This window comes from Haliotis rubra, unplaced genomic scaffold, assembly GCF_003918875.1.
Source record: "Haliotis rubra isolate DU_JTF1 unplaced genomic scaffold, ASM391887v1 Scf1062, whole genome shotgun sequence".
Lineage (NCBI taxonomy): Eukaryota > Metazoa > Mollusca > Gastropoda > Lepetellida > Haliotidae > Haliotis > Haliotis rubra.
This window is the reverse complement of record NW_025764962.1, coordinates 129,829-149,342: the sequence shown is the minus strand read 5'-3', so window position 1 is coordinate 149,342 and position 19,514 is coordinate 129,829. Positions and strand designations below refer to the sequence as shown.

General features: G+C 42.6%; 1 protein-coding gene across 10 annotated transcripts in view; it reads left to right on the top strand.

Annotated features, from left to right (window-relative positions):
* The window catches only part of LOC124278500 (anaphase-promoting complex subunit 5-like), a 130,577-nt gene extending 111,076 nt beyond the window's left edge, over nucleotides 1-19,501 (top strand). For all 10 annotated transcript variants that reach the window (XM_046714204.1, XM_046714211.1, XM_046714269.1 and 7 more), the window contains 14 exons: nucleotides 214-442; nucleotides 1,810-1,873; nucleotides 4,184-4,285; nucleotides 4,560-4,756; nucleotides 5,770-5,851; nucleotides 9,535-9,627; nucleotides 10,301-10,368; nucleotides 11,396-11,509; nucleotides 13,551-13,674; nucleotides 13,966-14,162; nucleotides 15,317-15,433; nucleotides 16,663-16,810; nucleotides 17,055-17,217; nucleotides 18,596-19,501. In XM_046714204.1, the coding sequence (XP_046570160.1) occupies nucleotides 214-442; nucleotides 1,810-1,873; nucleotides 4,184-4,285; nucleotides 4,560-4,756; nucleotides 5,770-5,851; nucleotides 9,535-9,627; nucleotides 10,301-10,368; nucleotides 11,396-11,509; nucleotides 13,551-13,674; nucleotides 13,966-14,162; nucleotides 15,317-15,433; nucleotides 16,663-16,810; nucleotides 17,055-17,217; nucleotides 18,596-18,810 (1,913 nt within the window). In that variant the 3' untranslated portion in view covers nucleotides 18,811-19,501. The remainder of the gene's footprint in view (nucleotides 1-213; nucleotides 443-1,809; nucleotides 1,874-4,183; nucleotides 4,286-4,559; nucleotides 4,757-5,769; nucleotides 5,852-9,534; nucleotides 9,628-10,300; nucleotides 10,369-11,395; nucleotides 11,510-13,550; nucleotides 13,675-13,965; nucleotides 14,163-15,316; nucleotides 15,434-16,662; nucleotides 16,811-17,054; nucleotides 17,218-18,595) is intronic.
* Nucleotides 19,502-19,514: the final 13 nt, after the last annotated feature.

The following is a 19,514-nucleotide window of genomic DNA, read 5'->3' as shown; positions in this document are numbered from 1 at the left end:
CAGAAGACCTGACTTACAGAAGACCTGACTGACAGAAGACCTGACTTGCATGCTTGAACATGAGCTTCAGACACCAGTACAACTTATCATTGCCTTCCTACAGTGAGACAGTCCAACAGTAATGGTTCCTTCTTGTACTCATTCTCACCCCAAAATCTTCTCAGAAAGCATTTTTACCCCAGGACTTGAATCTTTATGCTTCTTCCCCCACAGGTCTCTTCATCCGGAGGATGGTTCTGGCCTTCAACAAGCTGTCCTTCAGTCAGGTGACATCATTCCACAGGAAGATCAAGGCTTACTACGACATCATGGCCGCCAGATACGGAGATGACCCTGACCTTGCCAAGTCTCTCACGGACTCGGTGATGAGTCTGTCCGGTGCTGGGCCTCCTCTTACACGCAGTGGACTGGCCAAGTCCTTCGAGGCCATGAACCTCAATGAGTAGGTCCTCTACTGTGATTAGTGCTGTAACTATACATAAAGTTATCACCATGAGAGGGTCTATTGCTCTCTGAAGTCCACCACTGCCAGTGCTCCCTTCAAAGCATCTCGTTGTTATAGTAGGGTGTCTGGGTAGCCTCTTGTTAAAGCATTCACTCGTCTCGACGTAGACTTGGGTTCGATTCCCCACATCTGTACAATTGTGAAACCCATTTCTGGTGTCCCCCACATGATGTTGCTGGAATATTGCTGAAAGTGCTGGGAAACTAAACTTACTCACTCATTCTCACTGAGTGTGTCCATTGCTGTTATTCAAGGAAGGAACCATATACCTGAGTAGACATCAAACTGTACCTTAAGACTCACCACTGTACAGTCTATAGGACATTAAACCACTTCAGACGGAACTAAGTAGATATCAGTATGCACATCACAAGGTGACCCGTGAAGGTCCCGGGTTAGAATTGGTCTTCAGTAACCCATGCTTGCCGTACGAGGCGACTAACGGGATCGGGTGGTCAGGCTTGCTGACTTGGTTGACACATGTCATCGGTTCCCAATTGCGCAGATCGATGCTCATGCTGTTGATCACTGGATTGTCGGGTCCAGACTCGATTATTTACAGACCGCCGCCATATAGCTGGAATATTGCTGAGTGCGGCGTACAACTAAACTCACTCACTCACTCACTCATCACAAGGTAACAGAGGTTCAATCCATAAACTGAAAAATGTCTAGATATTACCCTATTGTAAATCTTAGAATTTCCATTTATGATTACACAATGCCGTGGGAGCCGTGCCAATTCACACTTTTCAGCACATGGGTACAAAGTGTGAAGCCCATTTCTGGCGTCCCCCGCCGTGATATTGCTGGAATATGGTTAAAAGCGGCGTGAACCTGAACTCACTCACACTTTTCAGTGGGGTACGCAAAGTCTGCAGTGTAGACTACCAGTTGTCCGACTTCCTTTTTTTATGGAAGTCGTAGTGGCTGAGCGGGTTAGGCGGCTGACTTTGTGTGCTGGCGATTAGGTGCCTGAATCTGAGGGTGTGGGTTCGAATCCCGAATGGGACTCAACCCCCAAAAGTACTAGAATTTGTACTTTACAAAGAAAGTGTAACCCCAAGTATAACATATGTTACAATTTCCATTTACTTATCAAACTACATGTTTGTTATCTCGTTACCAACCCAATACAATATTGGAACATGTTGAAGTCAACGGAAAAATATGATCTTTATTTGGAGGCTTCTTGCCTTGGGCTATATGACATATTTGATCATGTACATAGGAGATGTTTTGATGAGGAACAAACCTCAAGTGATGGAGTATTATAAAGATTTGTGTCTTATTTTCCTCGTCAGCGGCGGTGGTTTGTCCGGGGGATTCTATTCACAGAAGCAGGCCGAGTATTTCATAGCACAGCAGGTAAGTTGTGGTTATATGCTTAAAAGATCAGAGTTGTGTTAATTTGTGAAGATCTTGATTCAGATTTGGTCTTCAGCAACCCATGCTATTTGCATTATAAGTGGCTATTACAGGCCAACCAAAGAAAACTTTCCCACTGTGCAGAAAAACGCAGAAAAGCCCACATTAATCGTGGAAATAGCAACATAAACACATTACCTCGGTACTGAAACAGTAAAAATTGCAACGAAAAACTATGAAACTGCAACAGTTTTGTATCAGCGAACTTTGACCTCTACTGCGCATGCACATTACTACCTGCGTTTTTTTCCAATTTCCCAGCAACCGTGAATCACCTCGCGTAGAAAAAGTATTAAATATGTCGAAATAGACACTGTCATTCGTTTCATACGAATGGAAAGTAAACTAAACAAGTGTGCACACAAGTATCATGATGATAAATGCCAAATAATACAACAGGAATGTAACTTTTGTCCAAGCTGGAAAATGTCAACATGCAGTCGAGACTTCCTCTTCCATGTGCGCATGCGCAAAATCAAAGTTGCGGGCTACTCGTTTTATGATGCAGTGTTAGCGATTTAAAGTTGCCGTTTTTACTGTTTCAGTAGCGAGGTATTATGTTTATGTTGCTATTTCCACGATTAATGTGGGCTTTTCTGCGTTTTTCTGCACAGTGGGAAAGTTTTCTTTGGTAGGCCTGTATTAACAGGATCTGAAGGTGTGGCTCGCTGACTTGGTTGATGGATGTCGTCATCTCAGTTGTAGACAGATAAACATGGTGTCAATCACTGGGTTGTCTGGTGCAAACTTTTCTACAGAAATTGTATTTTAGTATAGGGCGGTAAACAACAAACGAACAAACTGTCAGTTCTTTTTTCTTACAAACCTTGTGTGTTGCTGTTTCAAATTGGTTTGAGATATATAATCATAGGCCACAAAGGTGATGTTAAATTGGTTGTTAACGAACCCTTAATGTCAGTGTGTCTGCTATCACCATTGTGGTTGTCAAAAGATTATTACTCAGTGCATGTTTGCCCTTACAATCAATCCATATTTGGCCTTACAATCAGTCCATGTTTGCCCTTACAATCAATCCATGTTTGGCCTTACAATCAGTCCATGTCAGATCCTACAATCAGTCCATGTTTGGCCTTACAATCAGTCCATGTCAGATCCTACAATCAGTCCATGTTTGGCCTTACAATCAGTCCATGTCAGATCCTACAATCAGTCCATGTTTGGCCTTACAATCAATCCATGTTTGGCCTTACAATCAGTCCATGTCAGATCCTACAATCAATCCATGTTTGGCCTAACAATCAGTCCATGTTTGGTCCTACAATCAGTCCATGTTCCTACAATCAGTCAATGGTTGGTCCTACAATCAGTCCATGTCTGGTCCTGCAATCAGTCCATGTCTGGTCCTACAATCAGTCCATGTTTGGTCCTACAATCAGTCCATGTTTGGTCCTACAATCAGTCCATGTCTGGTCCTACAATCAGTCCATGTTTGGTCCTACAATCAGTCCATGTCAGATCCTACAATCAGTCCATGTTTGGTCCTACAATCAGTCCATGTTTGGTCCTACAATCAGTCCATGTTTGGTCCAAGATCAGTCCATGTTTGGTCCTACAATCAGTCCATGTTCCTACAATCAGTCAATGGTTGGTCCTACAATCAGTCCATGTCTGGTCCTACAATCAGTCCTACAATCAGTCAATGGTTGGTCCTACAATCAGTCCATGTCTGGTCCTGCAATCAGTCCATGTCTGGTCCTACTATCAGTTCATGGTTGGTCCTACAATCAGTCCATGTCTGGTCCTGCAATCAGTCCATGTCTGGTCCTACAATCAGTTCATGGTTGGTCCTACAATCAGTCCATGTCTGGTCCTACAATTAGTCCATGTCTGGTCCTGCAATCATTCCATGTCTGGTCCTACAATCAGTCCATGTCTGGTCCTGCAATCAGTCCATGTCTGGTCCTACAATCAGTTCATGGTTGGTCCTACAATCAGTCCATGTCTGGTCCTACAATTAGTCCATGTCTGGTCCTACAATCATTCCATGTTTGGTCCTACAATCAGTCCATGTTTGGTCCTACAATCAGTCCATGTTTGGTCCTACAATCAGTCCATGTCTGGTCCTGCAATCAGTCCATGTTTGGTCCTGCAATCAGTCCATGTTTGGTCCTACAATCAGTCCTACAATCAGTCCTACAATCAGTCCATGTTTGGTCCTACAATCAGTCCATGTTTGGTCCTGCAATCAGTCCATGTTTGGTCCTACAATCAGTCCATGTTTGGTCCTAGGCGTTCCTGCTGCTGCACAATGAGGGAAAGGCCCTTCCGCCAACTCGGCTCCAGGAGAAGATCACCAGCATGCTGAAAGCAAAACCCGACCTGGCAGAAGCTGTAAGCTTGTTTACTACTTATCACAAACATGAAATATGTTGTATAATAAAGTAATGCAACAACAGAATATACTGCTTCATTGTGAGTATTTGGTCTGCTTTAAGATAGATATTTCATCAGATATATTTCATTTATCTTTGAAAGATAAAATAATTACTCCTGTTGTGTGACAATAAAATATGTTGGTACCTTCCTCTTTTACACTAAATATTTCTTTTAGTGAAGACAGGGGTAAATGGTAAAATTTGTTGTAAGTGACATATTCTCACGACAGCACTTCCTGAGTTACCTGAACAGCCTGAGGGTGAAGGAGTACTGCACAGCGGTACACAACCTGTACCACTACTTCGACCGCAACGCCAACCTCACAGGGGAGACAACTGGCCAGGCAAACAAGAACCGTGAGGAAGATGTGTGTCGCAGATATGCTGCCCTCAACCTCGCAGCACTGCAGTATAGATTTGGCCACAAGTGAGTAACAGGGAGGAGAAAGGAATAGCATTCCTTAAAGCAGGTATTTCAGGGTAACGTTAAACCAGTAGACTAATGTGGATTCAACAACAAATGAGTAATGGGAGGAGAAAGGAATGGCATTCCTACAAGCAAGTATTTCATGATAAAGTTTAACCAGTTGGCTAATATGGCTTCAGGAACAGGTGAGTAATGGGAGGAGAAAGGAATGGCATTCATACCAGCAAGTATTTTAGGATAGTTTTAACCAGTAGACTAATACAGGTTCAGCGACATGGGAGTGGTGGGGAGGAGAAAGGAATAGCATCCTTACCAACAAGTATTTCAGGAGTGTTTCTGCCGACACGCGGTAGCAACATATCTCCGTCCTTGTCTCACAGCAGTATTTTCTTCAGATACCAGATGTAATCCTCTTTCAGTCCCTGTCTTGGGTTTTTGTTCACTTTGTTCTCTCAGTGAGGAGGGCTTCTCATCCATCGGGGGCGGTGGGGTAGCCTAGTGGTTAAAGCGTTGGCTCGTCACGCCGACCCGGGTTCGAATCCCCACATGGGTAAAATGTGTGAAGCCCATTTCTGGTGTCCCCTGCCATGATGTTGCTGGATTATTGCTAAAAGCGGCGTAAAACCAAACTCAGTCAGTCCTCATCCATCTCTGAGTGGAGACAGTGGGGTATTGGTTAAAGCTTCACCACCTTTAGGGTAATGTGTGAAGCTCATTTCTGGTGTCCCCGCCAAATATTGCTATCAATTGGAGGATAAGATCAAGGGGAGACAATTCAGTTTGAAACCACATTGACCAGCACCAGGCTTTGCCATACAGGCCGTTCAATTATTGAGTAACTGAAAACAATTTTTCTTGTCTGTTCAGAATTGGTTAATAATTATTTGACTGTGTCTCAGTTTTACACTGGGACCTTGTTTGAGTGGGTGCCAGACCATGAAGCATGTCCCTGAAAATGTCGCTTGAAATGATTGATTAAGTATGGGAGATAACTCATACAAATCTGTTTCCAGAGATGAGTCAATGGCAGCCCTGAATGAAGCGATACGGATGGCCCAGGAGACAAATGATCACATCTGTCTGCAGCATGCTCTGGTCAGTGGCACCGTGCTTTCGTGTAATGTGGAGCGTGGGCGCATGCGTGGTATGCATGGGCGGGCGGGCGATGGCGATGGCGTGGGCGCGGGCGATGCATGCAGTGCATTGTTCGTGGTGGTGTAGCGTGTCGTGGCGTGGCGTGGCGTGGTGTTTCACGGTGATGCCTTGCAGTGCATTGTTCAGTGGTGCCATACATTTGGGACCCATGAAGGTCCGGGTTAGAATGAGCCTTCAGTAACCCATGCTTGTCGTAAGAGGCGACTAGAGGTAAGAGGCTCGCTGGCTTGGTTGACACATGGGTTCCCAATTGCGCAGATCGATGCTCATGCTGTTGATCACTGGATTGTCTGGTCCAGACTCGATTATTTACAGACCGCCACCATATAGCTGGAATATTGCTAAGTGTGGCGTAAGACTAAACTCACTCACTCACTCACTCATGTTATGTGGTGTGATGGGTGTTGATGCGGTATGATGTGATCTGACATGGTGTGGCATGCTTAGTGTGATATGACGTGATATTAAGAGTTATGGTTATGCCTCTTAGACAGCTGGATCTTCTGGTCTTATGTTGAATGCCATATATGCTCTGATTAAGATCTTAATCTGTCTGCTCTACCCTGCAAGCCATGGGTTTCTTGAACTTGGTAAAGTGCTGTGAGCCACTTTCAGCCATGTGATAACACTGGGCCCCTATTCTCGAAAGGATCCTAGCCCTAGGATGTCCTAACTTTGATCCTAGGGTCTAGGACAGGTGTCCTACCTTATTCTCGAAAAGTATCCTAGCGCTAGGATATCCTAACTTAGGACAAATACTAGGATAGGTTCTGACTTGTCCTATGTCTATCTTAGTGGAAGTCAACATGGTGTGGTTCTTGTTTGTTCACCAATTTTGACGTTGTCAAACAAAATAACTCGCCTAAATTACAATTGAATTTACAACAGCCAAAAGTTTTGATGAGTTAAGAAGAATTTTTTGTATTTATATTATCAATCGGTAATGAATAGTCACACTTGTTGCAATGCACATATTCTTTAGAACTACAGAGGTGATTTGTTCAATTCTTACCTATTCTATCCCATTTTATTCACAACATTGTTCTTTTCTGTCACATTGCCATGAAATGTCAATGTCAATAGGGGAAGTAACTCCTGTTTATTTCCTAGGTGAATTTTGAGTTTGTGAGATGACGCATAATGAGAGTTCAAGCCATGATTTTCATAAAAAAACAAATAAAATGAAAATATTTTTGCACATATCTTATTGAATTTTTGGCAGACTTTCAAACTCTGAAGTAAATATGTTATTTGTATATGTGTTATTTAGGGAATGAATCATATTTAGGGGAATCCCCAACTTAATGAATGTTTTCTATCTCACCTACCGGTACTGAAGAGCTCGCTATCCTAGCTAGGACTGGTACCTCAAGTTAGGACAGACATAGGATCGTTTCGAGAATGGGTCTTATCCTAACGGTAGGATGTCCTAACTTCTGTCCTAACTAGTTAGGATCTGTCTTAGCTGGGACACTTTCGAGAATAGGCACCCTGGCCTCTTTTCATCCGTCGTGTTCATCCAGCCATGTTCATCCTGCTGTGTTCATCCTGCCGTGTTCATACCTAGAAGTTAGTCACTTATGCTCTTGTGTATGCACATGTCTTGAAATGGCTTGGAATTTCAGAGTTTGTCTCAACAGTCCTTAACTGGGATATGCCATGAAAAATCCTTGAAAATAAACATGACTTGAATTACACCAACAACGGGTCAAATCATTGCTTCTTATTTATATACAATATGTTGAGATGACCTACCTACCTACCTACCCACCTACCCACCTAACTACCTAACTTTCTATCTACCCACCTACCCACCTAACTACCTAACTTTCTACCTACCCACCTACCCACCTAACTACCTAACTTTCTATCTACCCACCTACCCACCTAACTACCTAACTTTCTATCTACCTACCTACCTACCTAAATTCATTCATTCATTCCTACCTACCTACCCGGAGAGCGGAAGGTCGCGGGTTCGATCCCCGACCGCATCATACCAAAAGACATTAAAATATGGTACTTGTTGGTCCCTACCTGGCGCTCGGCATTAATGGGTACAACAAGGACTGGTCTGCTCGGAGTCAGTATAATGTGTCTGAGTGGGGTATTCATGTTTCACTGCGGCTTGGTATCTCAGTGAGCTAGCACTATAAAACCAGCTTCAGTCTGGGCTAGTACAAGCAGCCGCACATACACATACACATGCATGCACATCGTCATATGAGCGAAATATTCTCAAGCGCGACGTTAAACCCACTTTCACCTCACCTCTACCTACCTACCTACCCACCTAACTTTCTACCTAAATACCTACCTACCTACCTAAATTAATTCATTCATTCATTCAGACATTCAGACATTCATTCAGTCATTCATTCCTACCTAACTAAATACCTACCTACCAGGAAGTGAATATAAAAAAGCTATATTCATCCTTTCTCTCTCTCTCTCTCTATATATATATATATGTATAGAGTTACATGTGTGGAGGTTGTTAGTGATTAACACTGAGTGATGCTCTGTGTACCGGCCACACAACTTTCCATTGTCTGTGTGTTGGCTGACAACAAAAGGAGTTACCTAATGGTAGCTTGGCTATTTGTCTTTTGTCAAGCTAGTTGAACACAATGTGTTCAGTTCCCAGGTTGGGAGATGTGCCATGTTGGTAGGGCATGAAGCTTTAACTGAATATGCCACATCAGCATTATGTGAAAGAAGTACTTTGTGCTTCACATTTCATAGGATGGATTTATGTGTTGATGTTCAGTGGATCTTGTGGGGCATAGAAGATGATTTTATCAAGAAGTGAGACTTTTTAACTCTTTTTTACTGATACTTGCTTGTTATTATTGTGACAGGAAATATATAGCTTGTCTGGTGGAATTGATCTGTTCTTAAACTGTTGTGTGAGCCCATATAGTGGATCCACTTGTAACATGGAATAATTTAAACTTTGTTGTCTATTTTATAACACATTTGCATGATAGTTACTTGTTCTGCTGTATCAATGGGACAGTTTGCCATGACATGATTACAAGTACCTAAGAAAGGACTTTGTGAACAAATCTTGAGCAACTAATTTTAACAGCTTCATGTTGAGGTAAGAGTTCCTCCCGTTTCCCCATCCCAAATATTATTTATAAATTTATATATACTCAAATTATTAACAAAACTTAACATAACAATTACTAGAGAACTCACAAAAATGACTAAAAGTCCAAAATTTAAGTTAGGTTTAGGGTCAGGTTTAGGGTCAGGTTTAAGTCTTCTGTTGGGTTTGATCTGTTGTTCACCTGTTGTTGATCTGTTGTTCACCTGTTGAATCTGTTGTTCTCTTTTCCCTGTTGTTCACCTGTTGTTGATCTGTTGTTCACCTGTTGTTGATCTGTTGTTCACCTGTTGTTGATCTGTTGTTCACCTGTTGTTGATCTGTTGTTCACCTGTTGTTGATCTGTTGTTCACCTGTTGATGATCTGTTGTTCACCTGTTGTTGATCTGTTGTTCACCTGTTGTTGATCTGTTGTTCACCTGTTGATGATCTGTTGTTCACCTGTTGATGATCTGTTGTTCACCTGTTGTTGATCTGTTGTTCACCTGTTGATGATCTGTTGTTTCACCAGTCATGGCTTCATCGCTTGGGGGAGAAGGGCGTGAGCCAGGCCGCCAACCTCATGGAGAGGTCCGTGTCCAAGAGTGGGGAACTCTCTCTGCCTGTAAGTCAAGCTTTCTTTGTTTAACTGTCTCTATTCTCTCACAGCTGGCCCCAGTCATGTAAATTACCATGCCCCTTCTAAGGGTTTGCATGGGCTTGAAAAAAACTGAAATTTGGAAATTTTACCCATCAAAGACCTTAAATTTGATTTTGCCTCCATAAGGTCCTACTTGCCAGTGATTTGCCCTACAAAGGCCCTATATTTAGCAAAACTTGTCAGGTTATGATTTTACAGGAAACTAATGCATAATAAAAATACCTTGCATGGATGTTCATTAATTTGAAACAAAAAGCAAAACTTTCCCAGTGCAACATGTAGCTAGTAGTTTCCCTCTGATGGTCGGTCCCACATTTCACAAACCTTGTGTGTATTCAACTACATATGTGTTAAAAGTGTTTCTGTAGATCGTTGAAAAGATTGTTAATTGAGCCTTGAAAAGCGCTTAAATGACCTTAAATGTAATGGCACATCATCTATATGAACCTTGATCCTGTAAAAGTCATCTGTGGTTCGAATCTGAGATGAGGCAGGATATATCTAGGTTTGTCAACACATGTTGTGATATAGTTGAAATACTGTGGATATAGATCAAGCTTTACAAACACAAGCCATTGGTCATGCAGACATTTGTATAACTTAGGACATACATATATATCACTGTTGATATTTTCAGTACCTGATGTCTCTCGGAGTCCAGGCTCTGGCCAAACACAATGCATTCGCAAATGCAAAACCTGCCAGGTAAGTCAAACCCAGATAATGCAATGCAAATGCAAAACTTAGCAGGTAGGACTATCCCAGATAATGCATTCCAATGCAAAACCTGGCAGGTAAGTGAATCCCAGATAATGCATCTGCAAATGGAAAACCTAGCAGGTAAGTCAATCCCAGATAATGTATCTGCAAATGCAAAACCTGCCAGGTAAGTCAAACCCAGATAATGCTTCTGCAAATGCAAAACCTGGCAGGTAGGTCAATCCCAGATAATGTATTCAAATGCAAAACCTGGGAGGTAAGTCAATCCCAGATAATGTATCTGCAAATGGAAAACCTGGGGTAAGTCCAGGTTGGACAATCCCTGGGAGGTAAGATCATGCATCTGCAAATGCAAATGGAAAACCCAGGGTGGTGGGAGGTAAGTGAATCCCAGATAATGCATCTGCAAATGGAAAACCTACCAGGTTGGACAATCCAAGATCATGCATTCAGCAGTGCAGAATCTTCTAGGTAAGGTCATCTTGAGCACGTGGTTCTACTGACGGTTTTGTGTTGGGTTACTGGTTAGTCAGGTACAGGGATGGCCTGACAGGAGCGAGTGGGTGAGTTTGGTTTTACTCCGCTTTTAGCAATATTCCAGCAATATCACAGCAGGGTACATCAGAAATGGGCTTCACACATTTAACCTATGTAGGGAATCGAACCTGGGTCTTCAGCATCACGGGCGGATGCTTTAACCATCAGGCTACTCCACCGCCCTGCCTGACATGAAGACGGTCTCCTCTGTATAACATCCTGCACCAGCTATGATTCCATATGGATCCTTTTGCAGATATTGTAGATTAAAACAACTTGCTTCAACTTGCACCATTAGTGTGTTCGTCTGAATCCCAGTTGCACCCGACAGAACCAGTTTGCACCATGGTGCCATAAGTTTACTGAAGTTAAAACATATTCAGATTAGAGAGGAGACTGGAAACCACCATAAGCTCGTCTAAGTCAGTTTTTCTGAATGGATCTGAGTTCTCTATCATGATGTATCTGTTTGCAGTATTTTTGAGTACCTGTTGAAGAGTGACATCTTAAACTGCCAACACTCTGTGGCTGGGCTCATGTGTGTCAGCTACTCCCAGAAGGCTGCTCTCTGGCACATGTACGGCAAGCGGTAAGACATGTCATTCATTCTGTCCTAATCACAACGTTTTCTATGACACAGCATCTGCTTATCCCTGACTGCATTATGCCAAAAGGTGTTGAAAGAATTTCCATGTAATATCAGAATATTCTGAAGAATGCCTGCCTGGAGGTTATTCTATGCAAGCTAAGCCGGTATAATAAGATGTACATGCAGTGGGCTTCTCTCTGTGTGAGTGATGTTGGTGTGATGCTCGTGTGAGTGATGTTGGTGTGATGTGTGTTCTGTGTGTGTGTGATACCGTGTGGGCTTCTCTGTGGGGCTTCTCTGTGTGAGTGATGTTGATGTGTGGTGTGATAGTGATGTTGGTGTGGGCTTCTCTCTGTGTGAGTGATGTTGTTGTGTGCTACTTCGTGTGGGTTTCTCAGTGTGGAGTGATGTTGGTGTGATACCTTGATACTCGTGTGGGCTTCTCTCTGTGTGAGTGATGTTGGTGTGATACTCGTGTGGGCTTCTCTCTGTGTGAGTGATGTTGGTGTGATACTTGTGGGCTTCTCTCAGTGTGAGTGATGTTGGTGTGATACTTGTGTGGGCTTCTCTCTGTGTGAGTGATGTTGGTGTGATACTTGTGTGGGCTTCTCTGTGTGAGTGATGTTGGTGTGATACTCGTGTGGGCTTCTCTCTGTGTGAGTGATGTTGGTGTGATACTTGTGTGGGCTCCTCTCTGTGAGTGATGTTGGTGTGATACTTGTGTGGACTCTCAGTGTGAGTGATGTTGGTGTGATACTTGTGTGGGCTTCTCTCTGTGTGAGTGATGTTGGTGTGATACTTGTGTGGGCTTCTCTGTGTGATGTTGGTGTGATACTCGTGATGTGTGAGTGATGTTGATACTTGTGTGGGCTTCTCTGTGTGAGTGATGTTGGTGTGATACTTCGTGTGGGCTCTCTGTGTGAGTGATGTTGGTGTGATACTTGTGTGGGGCTCCTCTCAGTGAGTGAGTGATGTTGGTGTGATGATGTTGGTGTGGGCTGTGGGCTTCTCTGTGTGAGTGATGTTGGTGTGATACTTTGTGTGTGGCTTCCTCTGTGTGAGTGATGTTGATACTTTTCGTGTGGGCTTCTCTGTGTGTGATGATGTTGGTGTGGTGCTTCTCAGTGTGAGTGATGTTGGTGTGATACTTGTGTGGGCTTCTCTCTGTGTGTGAGTGATGTTGGTGTGATATTTGTGTGGGCTTCTCTCTGTGTGAGTGATGTTGGTGTGATACTCGTGTGGGCTCTCTCTGTGTGAGTGATGTTGGTGTGATACTTGTGTGGGCTTCTCTGTGTGAGTGATGTTGGTGTGATACTCGTGTGGGCTTCTCTCTGTGTGAGTGATGTTGGTGTGATACTCGTGTGGGCTTCTCTCAGTGTGAGTGATGTTGGTGTGATACTCGTGTGGGCTTCTCTCTGTGTGAGTGATGTTGGTGTGATACTAGTCGTGTGGGCTTCTCTGTGTGAGAGTGATGTTGGTGTGATATTTGTGTGGGCTTCTCTGTGTGAGTGATGTTGGTGTGATACTCGTGTGGGCTTCTCTCTCAGTGTGAGTGATGTTGGTGTGATACTTGTGTGGGCTTCTCTCTGTGTGAGTGATGTTGGTGTGGTATTTGTGTGGGCTTCTCGTGTGTGATGTTGATGTTGGTGTGTGAGTGATGTTGATGTGATACTTGTGGTGGGCTTCTCTCTGTGTGAGTGATGTTGGTGTGATACTTGTGGGTGGGCTTCTCTGTGTGTGAGTGATGTTGGTGTGATACCGCGTGGGCTTCTCTGTGAGTGATGTGTGGGCTTCTCTCTCTGTGTGAGTGATGTTGGTGTGATACTTGTGTGGGCTTCTCTGTGTGAGTGATGTTGGTGTGATACTCATGTGGGCTTCTCTCTGTGTGAGTGATGTTGGTGTGATACTTGTGTGGGCTTCCTCAGTGTGAGTGATGTTGGTGTGATACTTGTGTGGGTTTCTCTCAGTGTGAGTGATGTTGGTGTGATACTTGTGTGGGCTCCTCGGTGTGAGTGATGTTGGTGTGATACTTGTGTTTCAGGGAGAGCTCATCAATGTGCAGCCAGCTGGTGTTGAATCTGGACACATCTGAGAGCGGGGTGTTCCACAACGGAGAGTCCCTGTGTATAGCACTGTGTAACCTAGCTCAACAGATGGCTGACAAGGTAGGTTGAGAAGGTTGGTTAGCTGGTTGGTTGCTTGTGTAATGCTGCACCTAAGTCTGGAAGACAGTCCAGTGATCAAAAGCATAAGCATCGATCTACACAATTGGGATACAATGATATGTGTCAACCTAGTCAGCGAGCCTGACCACCCAATCCTGTTAGTCGTCTCTTACGACAAGCATGGGTTACTGAAGATCAATTCGATCTCCATGAGTAGGTTGAGAAGGATTCTTGGTCATCCTGGTAACCAGTGTCAACAATTACACAGTTATATGTCTGTGTCTGTTCTAGGGTCTGTACACTGCTGCTTTAGACGTAGTGGGTAACGCCAAGCAGCGTTTCCCGAGCCACACACAGCATGCACACATCTGGATGGGCTGTGAACAAATGGTACTGTTTGATCGAGCCATCCTCAACCATCGCCACAAAGCTGCAGAACAAGCTGTGTTGAACTTACGAGCAGTCAACCAGAATGAAGCTAATCTAAGGTAGGTGGTGCATGTAGCAGAGACGACAAGCATTACAAGCACTACCACTTTGGTAATCAGGAACTGATATATATTTCAGTACATTTTAGACTGGTTACTGAAAGGATGGTAAATTTGCAAATTTCCTTTATTTAAATTTTTATTTGACTGAAATTTCCAGCTATCTAGTGGTTTGGTGGATATAGGGTCGGGTGGATATTGTTTAGTGCTCTAGTGTATAGTGTTTAGTGCTCTAGTGTATAGCGCTGCTATTGGTTCTACTACTTTAGTGCTCTAGTGTATAGAGTTCTATTGGTCCGACTGGATAGTGTTTAGTGCTCTAGTGTATAGAGAGTTTATTGGGTAGAGCTGCTATTGGTTCTACTGGATAGTGTTTAGTGCTCTAGTGTATAGAGTTTATTGGGTAGAGCTGCTATTGGTTCTACTGGATAGTGTTTAGTGCTCTAGTGTATAGAGTTTTTATTGGGTAGAGCTGCTATTGGTTCTACTGGATAGTGTTTAGTGCTCTAGTGTATAGAGTTTTGCTATTGGGTAGAGCTGCTATTTTATTGGTTCTACTGGATAGTGTTTAGTGCTCCTAGTGTATAGAGAGTTTGTTATTGGGTAGAGCTGCTATTGTGCTTTAGTGTCTAGTGTATAGAGAGTTTATTGGGTAGAGCTGCTATTGGTTCTACTGGATAGTGTTTAGTGCTCTAGTGTATAAGAATTTGTTGGGTAGAGTTGCTATTGGTTCTACTGGATAGTGTTTAGTGGTCTAGTGTATAGAGAGTCTAGTGGTCTAGTGTATAGAGAGTCTAGTGGTCTAGTGTATAGAGAGTCTAGTGGATCGAGGGTCTAGTGGATAGAGCATCTGCTTGTCAAGTGATGTAGTGGTTAGAAACATGGAAGTTTGCTGGTTCAGTCCCCTGCTGTGTCATACCAAACAAAGTTCAGCGGTGGTACTTGTTACCCTGCCTTGTGTTGAACGCTAAGGGGATGACACCAGGACAGGCCGGCTTGGGTCCAGTATTATGTTCTGGAGGGGGGTATCCATGTTCAGCGCAGGGTTAGGGCCAGAGAAATGGATATGGTGGCCTGGTACAAGCACTTCCACTAAATGGCATGTTGGTGATTATTCAAAGATTTCTGTTCTTAAAAGATATTTTCTATCTCAGGAATGCAATCTTGTTGAAAGAGCAAGGGGAGGTAACTGCAGCATTTACTCAACTCCACACGCTGCTGGCGTCCAAGGCAGATCAGTGTGAGGAGCCTACACCAGACTTTCCTTGCAGGTCAGTGACAGACATTGCTATCATGTAACACACGACCTAGTAAATCCTTTCTGCAGCTTTCTAACTAGGTGTGAAATCAATATGAATTTCAGTAGCTAATTTTTATTCTAATGAATGCAAATTCTCCACTTATATTACGGAGTTAGTGAGCTTGATTTTATAAAGCTTCCTTGAAAATTATTTCAGTGATATTGCAATGGTATGGTCATGAAGAAGAAAGAAATGAGTATATTGATGAGAAAAAATGAATACACCCTTTTGAGGTATTCCTTTGGAATACATAATCAGTGCTGATGAAGTGTCCACAAACAAACACAACCACACCTGCATCAGAGACAAGCAGCAGCTCATACAGTCAGGTGTGGCTACAAAATGTTATCCACATGGTGAATGATTGAAAATAGAATAGTTCATGTCGACTGGGTTCACCTATTTTGTGGTTCAAACAATGTAGTGATGTCACAAAAATTCTTCGTAGAGGGCGACTACTTCAGTAAAACACACATCAATGGGATTCCTTAATAAGGGATTCCTTAATTAAACTGTTTGTGCAGCTCAACACTTGATGTCAAATATGTTTTTTTTTAATCATTTTGATTCAGAATACTGGATCCCTTTAGTCAGCTATTGGATACAAAAACTTGTGAAAAACAACCAAATATTTTTGTGATCTATAGGGTACTCAAGGTTGTGAAATTATGAAATAATAGGGCGGTAACGATGCATCGAACTACAGAAGGTTGCAATTGTTGAGTCTCAGATAGCAGTTAATTGCTGGTAGACAGGAAAAACCATTGATACATCGATAGTATGTGTGACTATCGATAGTTTAGTAGTTGACTTTAGTTGATAAATGCACAGCGCAAAATACAGGATGTTTGGGTGCAGACTTGCAACTTCATTGAGTTTATATTTTAACTGTTTACTTGATCTGGGTTTCAAGTTTCTTGTCAGCTATTAAAAGAGACAGAAACGACTTCATCTTGTTTTATTTCATATAAACTATACATTCATTTGGGAAATGACTTCAAATGAGACAATTCAAGTCGAAAGAAACTATTGCAATAGTTGGTCGCAATAGGCTATCGCTATGGCAATAGCATGTTGCAATAGGCTATCGCTATGGCTGAATAGTCTATCGCTATGACAATAGTTGTTTCCCCCCTGAATAGTCACGCCTATGAAATAATCGTGCCATGCACATAGTGAATTCTGTATTATTGTTTCAGGGTTCTGTTGGCTCTCTCTGATCTGTACATTCAGACTGGAAGTCACACCACAGCCTTGACTCATGTTACTGACTGCATCACTCGGGCCAAACAACATCATCTACAGTACCTGGTTGCTATAGCAACAGTACACCTGTCATATATACAGGTAATATTGGCCACATCTTCTTTGAGTGGCATTTGAAGTTGGAGAGTCATAAGGATAAAATTTAATGATAAATAAAGGAGTGGTTCATCCATTAAGTTCGTCCTTAAATGGTCATATCTTTTTGTTCTGTCACCATTTGAAAGTCTACAAGTTGTAGACCACAAGCAACTTTACAGTGAACTATATATGTGGTCGCTGGTATATCAAATAATCTCACATTCTGTTCCTGATTTTGGCCTTATAGTTTCACATGAAACTTCCGAAGCAAGCCCTGAGCCTACTGGAGGTCAACATGCTGACGGTGCTGACCAATGGCAGCTGTCTGGACCAGGCCAAGACGCTGTACGTCTATGCCAAGTGTCGGGTTGCGGCTGCAGCTAAGGACGGGGAGGGGCCCCGGAAGGCAGGTGAGTCCTAATGGTTACTACATACCTGTAGTGATAGACGCGTTTTCATCACTGATCACACTCTCATGATCATTACAGACATACAGAAACTATCATGCATTTATTATAAAGAAACATTTATGTTTGTTTGTCCCTTCATGGTGTCACAAGAAATACATATCACTGCATCATGGTAGGAGCCTATCATGGCAGGGGCCTACCAATTTATGCATCACACTAGAGGACTACCTCTTTATGCATCACGGTAAAGAACCTTCATATATATGTCTTGATAGGGACCTACATATTTATGTGGATATTTTTGGAAGCAAATAGAAGTGACCTGTGCCTGTGTGCCTGTGAGTATCATTTAATATAACTCTAAATTGGTCCCTCTCTGCCAAAACATTTCACTTAAGGCAAAAGCTTTAGTGTCTATTACAAAAAATGCCTTTGTAGCTTTAAAGACTTGTCATATGATGTCTATTTCAAAATATTTGATCAGTAAGATACTACCCATATTATTGTATGGGTCAGAATTATGGGGCTTTCACAAACATGATTGTCTGGAAAGGGTATTGCTTTATGCATGTAAACAATTCCTTGGTGTCGCTTAATGTCTACACCAAATACAATTGTCCTTTTGAGAAACTGGTAGGTATCCTATCCATGTGTTCACCATTAAAAGCGATTTATTGCTTACTGGGTAAGTCTCCTCTCCATGCCCTCTTCACGCTACCCATCTAAATCTTACAAAATGTTACGTAATCTAGATTTAAACGCAGCTACCGAGTGATAATAGGTTTAATTGGGCTCCACATGTAAAAAGAGTTTTATTTAGATTTGGACTAGGTTATCGTGGATATGGCAGGGAGTTGGAAATAAGCACCAATTCTTAAATTTACTTGTAAGAAGAAGCAAAGATTGCTTTTATACAGGAGTGGCATGCAAAACTCCAAAATAGTCCCTGTACATTTACTTATATTCCCTGTTAAAGAAGACTTCTTGTGTGAACCATATGTACGCTTGTATCAATAACAAGAAAGTAAGACTAGCCTTATCACAGTTTAGTTCCGTTTATTATGATTTAAGTTGTTATAAGGGAAAATTTCATAAGAAATCTACTGTGTGCAGATACTGTAAAATGAATGTCTTGGAAGATGAATACCATGTTCTGTTAATTTGTGATTATTATAAAAACATTAGAAGCAAATACATATCACTGCATCATGGTAGGAGCCTATCATGGCAGGGGCCTACCAATTTATGCATCACACTAGAGGACTACCTCTTTATGCATCACGGTAAAGAACCTTCATATATATGTCTTGATAGGGACCTACATATTTATGTGGATATTTTTGGAAGCAAATAGAAGTGACCTGTGCCTGTGTTACAGCATTGTTGTCTGGCGTGGACCTGATGAACAAGGTGGTTGCCCTGTACCAGGTCATGGAGGCCCAGCACCGCATGAAGGATGCCCTGTACTACCAGGCCAGGCTGTACAACGACCTGGGATACCACTCAGAGAGGAACAAGTGTGCCCATCGATTCAAACAGCTGGACCAGCAGTTCCCAACTCTCTCACGGATCACAGTGCTTGGACTGGGATAAGATGCCAGGAACTTGTTCCAGCCATAATCTGTACTGTTCCTTCATGTTCGCAGGGTGTGACATGAAATCACTGTATGGTGTACAGGACTTCGAGAACATTGGCTAATCATGCTTTTACACCATTCTGAGTTTTCTTTAGGGAAAATAATACAGAAATGATATCAACCATGGTTTAAGTCTGAAATTTGTTGATAAGAAGGTATGAATTCTGATATAGCGGAACAAGAATGAATGAATGAGTTTGGTTTTACGCTGCTTTTAGAAAAGTTCCAGCAATATCATGGCAGGGGACACCAGAAATGGGCTTCACACTTTTTACCCATGTGGGGAATGGAACCCAGGCCTTCGGCGTGACGAGTGAACTAGGCTACTCCACCGCCCCCTTGGAACAAGAGGTCTCAAGCCACATTCAGGGTGGTGGGGTAGCCTAGAGGTAAAAGTGTTCGGTCGTCACGCTGGGCTTGATTCCCCACATGGGTACTATGTGTGAAGTCCATTTCTGGTGTCCCCTGCTATGATATTGCTGGAATATTGCTAAAAGCGGCGTAAAACCATACTCACTCAAGCCACTTTTGGTGAATTCATTTGTTGCACTCTTCAAAGATGTCTCCTTGGATATCGTGACCAAGGAAATGATAAACTCACTGTCCTTGTTGTCGTGCTGTGAACAATAAATACACATGACAAAGAAGATAAGTCAACAC